Source organism: Vipera ursinii, assembly GCF_947247035.1.
Source record: "Vipera ursinii genome assembly, chromosome: 9".
NCBI lineage: Eukaryota > Metazoa > Chordata > Lepidosauria > Squamata > Viperidae > Vipera > Vipera ursinii.
Window position 1 is genome coordinate 16,831,695 of NC_139523.1, and position 11,052 is coordinate 16,842,746.

The 11,052-nt window shown below is 35.3% G+C and overlaps 1 protein-coding gene across 2 annotated transcripts in view; it reads left to right on the plus strand.

Moving 5' to 3' along the window:
- Positions 1–10,813, plus strand: part of HNRNPR (heterogeneous nuclear ribonucleoprotein R) — a gene marked incomplete at its 5' end in the record, with an annotated part of 30,063 nt that extends 19,250 nt beyond the window's left edge. Inside the window, 6 exons of one of the 2 annotated variants that reach the window (XM_083369334.1) lie at positions 2,360–2,450; positions 2,583–2,629; positions 4,215–7,574; positions 7,823–7,906; positions 8,908–9,039; positions 9,766–10,813. In XM_083369334.1, the coding sequence (XP_083225460.1) occupies positions 2,360–2,384 (25 nt within the window). In that variant the 3' untranslated portion in view covers positions 2,385–2,450; positions 2,583–2,629; positions 4,215–7,574; ... (1 more) ...; positions 8,908–9,039; positions 9,766–10,813. The remainder of the gene's footprint in view (positions 1–2,359; positions 2,451–2,582; positions 2,630–4,214; positions 7,575–7,822; positions 7,907–8,907; positions 9,040–9,765) is intronic. The other variant, XM_083369337.1, reaches the window with a different exon arrangement.
- Positions 10,814–11,052: the final 239 nt, after the last annotated feature.

Consider the following 11,052-nt stretch of genomic DNA (forward strand, 5'->3'; position numbering starts at 1 on the left):
ATTTGGGATTTTTTGGGGGGGAAAAATCAAACATTTGAAATTAATAAGATTGGCTACCTGGATTTTCTTAAATAACCCCTTATTTATGGATTTGCATTTGATTAGATCATAGAGAAAATAACAAGTAATTGGATAAGAAGTCCTTGTCTGACCCTCTTTCAGGCTTTTTCTGTTAGGAAAAATTGGTTTTCTTCCTACATTTTATTGAAGGTCAAGAAGATAATTCCTTGGGTTTGTAATTAATTCATTGAGTTGAGAGAAGAAAATGTTTTTGAAAGATATTTTTTTTTGAAAGTCAGCCAGTTAGAGTGGGGAGGTTTTGGGGTTTTTTTACAAAAAACTTCAAAACCCTAAATCTAAACCATGTTTTTCTAATAGAAACTGACCAATATTATGTGGCTGCTAGTCCTATTATAGATGTATTTATTTTTGTCTGAATAAAGTTACAGTATGTATATTCTGAGGCTTATTTGGCTTTATGGCTGGCTTTTAAAGTTTTTAAAAATGGTTTATCAATTGTTTAGCAGTCAGCCCCCATTTCCCCACCTCCGTTGAATGGTGTGCTGATTAATGATACAAACTTTGAGGTTTAAATATATGCCTCAATGAAAAAATCATTAGAAGTTTTTTAATTTTTATTATGGATCATAAAGACTTTCTAGAAAAATAAGCAGTTTTTTATTGATACAAAAACATCTGAGTCAGAATTTAGGAAAAAAATTGGATTTTTAATACACACATATTGTTCTGTAATGAGAAATCTTGTGATGTGTTGGTTATTCTTACCAAAATGCTAATTTGTAAAAATCCTCAAAGCAAATGCAATTTTCTGTACTGTATTTTTAACCTCTGGTAGCCCTTCCAAGTAGCATAACATACATACTTGGCCTAACTTGATTGGTAACACAAACTCTAGTTCCACCTGTCCAGTAAATATCATTTTATATTTTAAAGACAGAAGTATATTGTCTAAATATTTCAGTGATATCCATATTCAGTTAAGAGGCGCTAAAGGCTTTTCAGTTTTTCAATTATATACAATGCACTATGACTTGAAGAAATGCACATTTTAGAGCCTTTTCTACTAATCAAAAATTCAAGTGCAATCCAAAATATATTTTGTTGATCTGTGTCTTGACTTTTCTTCATCAAAGTAATCCAAGGGAAGAAAACTATTATACAAGAATCTCATGCCTTTTTATCTTCAAGATGGGGAGGAATCATGAAATGGGATATTTGATCACTCATTTATAGCAGTTTCTTCAATGTCATTATTGACACCAAGGTGATTTTGGAAAAAAAAAACTGATGCCAGAGTTTTGGTACTTCAAAAACTTTTATCCAAAGATTTATACAAATTCTTAATTGTTTAGCTCCCATACTGCCTTGTTAAGTGAATTCCAACTCAAAAGTTAACCAACTTGCTGAGAACCATTCTTCATGAAATGAAATGTCTAAAAACTTTTAAAGGTTTAATCATTGTTCTAGGCTTATAGTTTCTTTGGTAGATTTGGGGGGTTTTTTCTAAGTGAAGATACCAACTTTAGTAACATAAATTGTTTGGAAATATTTCTTCAGAATTTCTGTTAAAATCCAAAAGAATTGGAAGGACATAAGTTTAACAATCCACTGTGAATGACTGCCTCATTTATCAAAGCCTGTTTATATTTTCACCCTCTGCATCTGTATGCCTTTCTTTGAACTCATTTGCATTTTAAACATTAAAAAACATGCTTATAAGTAAGGCTATAATAAGCACAGTGAGGAAATTATGAAAATATTTTCATATACAAGGGAGATCTTACAATTGGAGTCTGCGCAAAACAAATCTTGAAACTTCATTATGGCTTTTTTTGCCTTGGCTGTGCATGATTTGGTTTCTTGTAATTGTGAACAAATGAGCCAGAATTTTTCAAAGCTTGCATATAATCTCTCAATTTAAATTTGGATCGTTTGTGCAAGAAGTATTTCATAAAATATTAACATAGACAAAACTAAGGTTTGTCTCTGAATTGGATTCTTAATGCCTCAAAGACCAGAATTACAGGCTGTGATTCCCATTTCTCTCAAAATGGGAGCTTCTCTTAACTTAGGGCAAACACATTGAGCTCTTTTATATAGCAAATTTGATAAGTCTTACTATAAATACAGATTGGCTCATCAAGAGGCATGTGATTTTTGTCCCAAGAGGCATAGCGTTGGAATGGAAAAACTTATTTAAGACTCTAAAAAGGAGGTTACCAGAAGCTCTGAATGACCATTCGGAATATATTGCTCTATCTACATTTTCTAATGTTATCCAGAAATCTGCCAGTGTAACTTCTGTTTTAACTCCTTCCTTTTATTACCTGACTATCAGGGAAGCGTGGTTGAGGCTGCCCTGACTTGACATGTCACGATGTCGACTTGCTAGGTGGGGTTCGCAGGGACAGTAACCATTGGAGTTATCGGTAAGAGAATTTTCTTTCTCATTTTTATTTCAAAATTAAGAGCCTGCCCTCCCTCCGCCCTCCTGGGGGGTGGGGTGATGGTATTGCTACTTTCCTCTCCTTCAGGGACCTTAAATCATTTGTGGGGAAAAGGGTCTTTTTCTTTTTTGTAGATGCCTGGCTAATTGCACGGGAGAAAGGTGAGTTTGAATATGATCCTGTCAATGGTAACAGATGCGTAGATTTGAGTAAGTGCCTAAGGGCATAAGAGGAAGATTCTTCAGGGCTCTCTACTTCATGTAAAAAGAGTTTTTGTAAAACGCAACTAAGGCCGAAGTGTACTGTACTGACAAATGTTTACCCTTTCCCCCAATATTTGAAATATTGGAGGCATGAGTAGGAAAAGAGCTGTTGTCACATTAACCTCTGTTCCTGGTGAGATTGTTTCGTAATAGTCCCATTGTTCAAAGGACACAAAATCCAATGACTGATTGTCCTTGACTTACGACCACAGATGACCCCAATGTTTTACCGTTGCTAAGTAAGACAGTTAAATGAGTTTTGCCTCCATTTGACAACCTTTCTTGCCACAGTTGTATAACACCGCTGCCCCTCCTCCCCCTTTATTTTGTCATGTTTTGAATGTAACTTGGTCACAAACACCACTACTTCCAGTTTGGTAGTTAAAGAGACTTAAAGCAATTATAAGCCGACTACACTATTCAAAAGTGACCTTGGCTTTGTTTTTTCCCCCAATCAAACCATAGGAAAACATGCGTGATGATTGCAACACTGATATTATATCAAGAATGATAGTAAAAGTTTTAAAGCCAGTAATATTTTTTATTTATAACACTCTTCTCCTATTTGCCCCTCAACAACAACCCTTTGAGTTGGGCTGGGCTGCTTTATATTTGTCTAGTGGATTTTGAATATGTCTATGTATAAGGTATCTTTTTATTCTAATGAATGATGGGCTGCATTCTCACTTTGCACTAAGTTAGGATTTTACTAAATATAGTTTATTGAATGAACCATAATCAATGGGGCTAATATATTACCTCAGGGACATAAATCATGATTTACAAATCACATGGCTGTTTTCATCAAGTGTCCTGTGTCACAAATAAGCAAACCGTATTTTTGTAATATGATACATAATTCCGTTGAGCAAAATGGTTCAAGCATTGGCATTTCTAGCATATTTTTTTTACCTCTTTGGCTATTTCAGCAGATACATTCCTGAATTATCTTCTCGGGATGGGACCAGTGAACAAGTTTGTGCTGAGGCATTTCAAAAACACTTGTATTATTACACAAGTGTTCTGTTTGAAAATAAAATAAAATATCTGGAGGATCGCTGGTCTGACTTCTAGACACTCAAGTGCCTCTTCTTCCCAAACTAAAATAAATGCTTACCATAAGCATAGTAAATTGGTGTTGCAATAGTTGATAAATCTGGGTGGAAGAAAGACTCTCCAAGTGTTGATAAATTGCATTCTGAATTAGCCACCAGTGAGAAATGTTAGGAGTTTTTCAGCAACATATAGAGCAGGGGTCTTCAAACCTGGCAACTTTAAGACTTATGGACAAGTCTTAAAGTTGCCAGATTTGAAGACTCCTGATATAGAGGACTGCATATTCCTAGTCCTGGAGATAAACACATTTCGGAATGAATCAATGGTACAGCTTCCTTTTAAAATAATTTTGAATAAATTACTTTGTTTTATCGTGGTGGTGGGTAATCACTTGATTTTTCTCTGCTATTTTTATTTTTATTTTCAGGCAATTATTTTTTTAAAAAAACCTCTTTGCAAATGGACTGAATGGATTAATTATCAACCACAATTTCTGGTTACTTCAGAAATCAGAGACAAGCCAACAGAAAGACCAAGTACAGGTGGCTTTTCCACCTTAAACACTGTGACCTCTTTAATTAAATTCTCCCAAATAAATTGAAAAATATAACTTGTATGAACACCTTTCATCTGACCTTTTCTTTTCAGCTTACTTAATAAAGACGGGAAAATTTTTTCTAATCAGGTCATTAAAATTTCCATGTTCATTTGGCTTTGTGTTCTTTTCCTACTGGAAATATTACCATGGCAAATGGTTTCCCTGCTGACTTAAATACTTTGCATATAGTACTTGGAAATTCCGAATGTATCATCAATGCTAATTTAAATTCTTATCCAATGCAAGTTTCTGGGGTTTTCAAAGATTTTAATATATACTGACTTCGCCTTCTTGAAAGCAGTTGCACCTTATCCCCCTTGGTAATTATCCAGAATTAGGATTAAGGTTTTTAATATATATATAGAAATTCCAAAATATACTAGGTTCATATTTACTGGAGTTTCTAGATTGCATTTTTGGAACCTGATGGTGTTTTTTTTTTTTAAAAAAAATGCTTCGTTACAACTTGGATAGTTCATGGAAGCCCGAGTAAAGCAAGTTTAGTCTTAATATTTAATCAAGCTTCTGTAGTCCAGCAATAATTAGGAGAACAAGAAAAGATTGCATCTCTACAAAGTGACACATCATAGTATTAATAGTGATACCAAGATGTGGTTAATTGTGCTGTTCACTGTGAGATACAAACATTGTTAATTTTACAAGATACGTTTGCTTGGAAGTGTTTGCTTTTGCATTTCTAGTAGCCAGAGACAAATTACATCTTCTTTTTATCAGCACACTGATTTCTGTTGATTAGTCACTTGTGTATTAATCTGTCAGCAAATTCTCAATTTCAAATGTTTAACTGCCTTATTAAACATACATTAAGATTCAATTTTACATGGTCACGTACAAGTCACTTTTTAGTTATACTTAGATCTACCCATTGAGATTTATTTATAGTGTCAATTCAGCTCTTGAAGAACTCACCCTAGCTGGTATCCAGTTGCTGTCTCTCTTGAGAGGAAGAGATCAGCAAATCAATGGAGCATCTCATATTAAAAGGTAAAAAAAAGTTATTATAAAATTACGTTATGCAACTAACTAGGAGAGATTTGATAAATGGGGAAGAAGATGCCAATCCCCCCAACACTATAAGGAACTCATGCTTTATTCTGCTACCAAAAAAAACCGCTAAAACATTTCTAGAACAAATGAAATTATTTTGTTTCCCAAAAATCTATATTAAATTGATTTATTTTGTTCAAATTCAATAGGACTTGCTCAGTGGCATTATGTCTCATTTTCTCTCCTTGGTAAGTGTATGTAAAGGGTTTTAGTTGGACTGGGAAACGGCTTGCTGCTGAGATACTAGAATACCATCACCAGACATTAAATAAATAATGCTAAACTAAGTAGACCACAAGGTCAGACTCGTTAGAATTTGTTTCATATGTTATATTCAGTGGGATTCTATTTTGTTTAAGGAAAAGTAAATAAGTAAGTAAAATCCTGTCATTTCCTCTAGAATACATTCTCACATTGCACCTTTTTCTAGTTCTAGTCCCCATGAGTTGATTAGGATTGGCATTTTCCAGCTGAATGTCAATAATTTCACTGCTTTCAGCAATTTACGTAAGCAGGTTGAAGTTCTCAAAGGACAGCTTTCTGTGAGAAAAATCAAAACCCTTTTCAGCTAAGGCAATTAATATTGCTGATTTTCAAATCTAGGCAAATCATATATGATTAACATTTATGAATGATGTATCTATATAGAATAAAATATATTTCTGGAACAGTCATATTTTATAAATAAAGTACAGTGTTCAGCACTTGGTTATTTGAAATGCACCCCAAAAACCAAGAATAAAACAAGACCAGAAATGAAAAAAACAGGCAAGAAAAATGAGAAAGTAAGAATTAGGAGGAGCAAACATTTACAAAGAACAAAAACAATTAAAGCAGCCTATATTTTCCACCTTAAACAATGCATTAAAAACTAAAGAAGCCTCCGCTGATAAAACCATTGCAAGAGCAATGAAAAAGGCATATATCTCCATATTGAATCCTGGTAGCTTCAGTCTATGAGATTGTAGCAGATACCTTCTTGAAAACTCCAGCTCTGTTGCGTTTTGGCTATGAAAAAGGAAAACCCCATGTTCTGAATTATTAGGAGGGGTAGGGAAATAACTGGATATGTAGAATGCCTTCCCATAGATTTTCAGAGAACACGTCTATGGAGCAGCGTTTTTTTAAGAATATCAGGCAGCTGGAAAGTGTAATTAACAACACAATCTCTTAGATGCTTATTCAAAATTAATAGTGGGGTAGTTTTTGTTGAAAATGGAAAGCTGGATTAAATCTGATTGTTCATCAGATCCAGCTGGCTGTTCTTGAATTATAATTAAGGCTCAAGCATCTGTGCTGCATATTATAAATAGACAGTAGAAGGTTGGTAGGTTTTGTGATAGATGTTGCTTCCGTGGGAAAGAAGTAGAGTTCTTAAATAAGTAGGAAAAGCAATCCACAGAGAACCTACTAGTGAGCTACAACTCTCACCATCACTTGCCATTGGCTGTAGTGATTGGGATGCTGGGAGGTATAGGCAGAATCTGGTATAAACCCTTTTGGGTTTTTTAAAATGGAATTTTATATATGAAGAACATGACAGATGAAACTCTTTTTGAACCTTGCTGAGTTGGTTGCGAAACATCTTTTTAAAAGGTATCAAGTAGTTTTGGAAGAACACAGACTTAGCTACCATATTTTTGACCACTACACCAACTTCTGAATTGACTTCTAATGCACAGAAGCCACTGGTGAAGAGTAATCCCAGTACCACCACAATTATATCCGGAAAGGAAGATTGAAAATAATAGCTCTCAGGAATTCTGGGAGTTGAAGTCCATGAGTCATAAAAGAGCCGAGGTTGCCTACCCCTGCTCTACACCATCAATTGTATGCATTTTTTTTCCTCCAATTACAGTAATTGAATAATACGTCTAATATTTTAGGGTGAATATGTTCAAAATTTTTGCTTAAATATAAAAAGATTTTTTTCCATTCAGTTGTATCTAAGTCTTTGCAAAGTTTTTCAAAAGTGGTTTGCCATTGCCTTCTTCCTAGGGCTGATGAAATAACTGGCTCAAGTCATCTAATTGGTTTCATGCTCAAGGCAGGACTAGAACTCGCAATATCCTGGTTTTTAGCCTTATGGCTTAACTGCTACACCAAACTGACTCCAATTTGGTGAGCTTCCTTTGTATTATAAATTTTTACATTGTAAAGCTGCTTTTGTTTTAATTAACTTTTAGTTTTTTTAATGTGTAAGGAAGGGGAAAAGAATTATTAAATAATATTCATATAAATATTTGCAATTTTGAAGCACAGTCCCAATATACCACTCAAGAAAAAAGCAAGCATGAATCTTGGCACATAAAATTCTGCTCCCTATTGTAATGGTTATTTGTATAATAAAAGTTTATTTTTAATGGAAGAATTAACTTCTATCAAATTTGCATGCTGTGAAAAAAGCTCAGTAAATGCCTTTCAGACTTGGACAAGTAGAGCAGCACTTGCAGGTAAGAAGAGAAATTACGGTATGTGGTTTTGTGTGTGTGTGTGTGTTTTCTTTTGGTGAAGGTATATATCAAATCTCTTAATGTTTCAAGTAATGCATTAAATTTATATTTAATGAAAATTCACCATTGTGATAGGACAGTATTGAAATTCTGCTTGATAAGCTCTATGCTTGTTTCAGACAAAAATTTGGCATCTCACTGAATGGCAGCAATGACTTTATCCTATTATCTGCCTACACAGCATCGTGTATTTTCTAAGGAGCTATATTTGATCAATAGAACTCATTGTTGCAATTTCTTGGTTAACGCCTTCTAAATCTGGTGCTATGTAATCAAGTAGAGGTCAGTACACGGAGAATTCTACAGATTTGTCATAAAGCAAATTCAACACAAGTATATTTTGTTAAAGGTAGAAAATGTTATTTAAGAAAGTCAGATGCTTTTATTAGGGGCATTTGGCTTCTGTTCCTGCATTGCCTATTTATCTTTTCCAAGTAAAGCATTTAAAACTTGAGTGGAGTATAAATTTGGTTTGAAGTTATGGACTTCCTAAAAACCATGAACCTTTCCAGGCCATTCAGGCTTTCTTGGGTACTTAGCAAATTTATTGAAATAGAAAATACTGTCATTTTCTGAGGTAGTAAAATTAACTCACCAAATATAACATTTTGTTGTAATATTGTGATATAATGTTATTAATCCTGATTTCCTACTGAGAATTCATTGGAAGGTTGGGTTCTAGTTTTTGAAACAAAAATGTTAAAAATACTTTGCAGTTTTTCCACATAACAACTAAACTATGAGTGTATCCAATTAACTTTCCTAAGCATTCTGAAAAATAAGTAGAACTAAATCTCTTGCTATTTGAACATCATCACATTTTTATTTAAAATTTACTTTCTGCAAACAGTTGGATTAAGATCTTGGATCAGGCTTCTTTCTTTAATGGCAACAATAATGATAATGTCTTGCTTATGCTGTGAAATGTCCTGACATTTCAGAAGTATCAAATGGGATAGCCAGAAGGATCCCCTTGGGGATGCGATACTGTGGTGGAAACAGCTTCCTTTTCATTTGAGATAATGGCAACGCCAGAATGATGACTTCATCGTCCAGACCTGGGAAAACCAGTGGTGAGTTAGCCCGTTCAGTTGATCTCCTCCCATTTTCCTAAGTGACTAGAATCCAGAAACCTGAGGGACAAGGACAGTCCCTTCTAGGAGCAGCCATATTCCCAGCCATGAAGTCAAAGTTAGTTGTGGCAAGACAGCAGAATTAGGGTGCCCAGGTGCTAAGAGGGCCCAAAAGCCAATTTGCCGAATCCCTACCTTAAAAGTCAAGAGCTTGCTATTGAAACTGGCTTGACCGCTCTCTTCAGACAAGTGAGTAATGTCAGCAGATAGCCTTGATTATTTTATGACTACTGTTTCAGAGGTAAAGGAACAGGCACAGGAATTAAAATAAAAAAAAAAATAAAATTAGGAAGAGATGGGGCTTTGGGATGTTAAGAACAATTTGCTTAAGCTCCCTTGTCCAAGACATTCTTTGCCAGCCTGGTGTTTTCTAAATGTGTTGGACTTCAACTCTTGATCAGCTAACTCAGTGGTCTCAATATTTAATGGAAATCACCAGGCTGGCAAGTCTAGTCTGATCCCTGTTAAGCGAATACACTGTAGCGGAGGACAAATATATGAAAGACTTACTCATCCTCACTTAAAGGCACATCCTGTATAATTGCGTTTGTTTTCCACACAAATGCATGTTATTTGTATCCAAAGCAGGCTTTAGACTTTCCTGATCTTGCCCTGTAGCTGAACAAGATTAGGAAAATACACGTATTTTTTCCTGAACCCATGCAGCTCTTATGGAAGGAAGAACTAACTGGTTCAAGCTATATAACAAGGATACGTAGGCCAGATGTGAAGCATCTTTGTCTAATTTGGATCCACATCTTGTAATTGTCCAGCACACAACCGTGCAGTTGGGATTCTGGAAGGTTTGGGGTGAACTTGTGGCCTCTCAGGATCAGTTTCCCATTAGAATAAAAATCACGTGTCTTGCAGATGTGGGAAATGTGCCAACCTTCTGGGTTGCTTCAGAAAGCTTTGAACCTGTTTGAATGTTGCCAAGTAAAAAGGTGAGAACTCCCCTCTTGCATTTCTAGACAAGCCCTCAAAGAGGTAGACAAGTACCTTTCTCCCTGATTATGCAGGCAGAGAAGGCATTTTTTATCTTTTGGGTTTTTTTAAGGGAGTTTACCCTGAAGTGGTATGATCCCCATTCTCCACCATTTATCGTGTGTATCTTCTCAACAACCTGTCAGTCCTCCAAGAACGAGATGTGTGTGTCCTGTGATAGTTGAAGGGGAAAGCGTTGGGTCACTAGTCCTAGCTAGAGGTTAATTGCGATCAGCTGCAAGACAGCAGCAGTGCCCTCGCCAAATACCATCTCCTGCCAGGCTTGTGGGTCCACGTGTTATGAGGATGGTGGAGGTGATACATAGCTGCCAGAGCCTGTTCTATGGACCACACAGATTATGTGGAGCAGCCTGTGTGGATAGACTGCTATTAATGTCCTCCCACAAGTTTTGTCCTTGAGCTTATACTATTCGTTAGAATTAATGAAACAAAACAGGACATGTAACTGGGCTGTTGGCCTTCTTCAACATACTACCATTTGAATTGCCTACTAATTTATATAAGCGCAATAGAGGTTTGCCACAGTGCCAGCTAGGTAGAATAACTACAGCAAAGAAAGTAATTGTTGGGAAATCACTATGCCTTTTTATTGGTTTAATGACCTTTTATGTTGTAAATGGCCAGTTTCCCTTTAAATAAATACTGTTTTTGAAAAGTTTATGCTGTTCGTGTGGGTTTTTTTCTTCCTAAGAGTCTGCTCAGAGAACATTGCAAAGATACACAGTGTTTTCGTGCGGCATTTTTTGAAGTAAAGAAAACCATTGTACAATCACCTCTTAAAGCCTGGTTCTTTTTTTTTCTTTTTTTTTTCTTTTTTTTTTTCTTTTTTTTTCTTTTTTTTTGAATGAGTCAACTGTGTTCTTACTAGAAGATACAAAGTAAGTTTGCTTACATTATGCACAGAAGTGGCAATAGCCCAGAAATTATGTCAGGGGATAACTGTGTGTA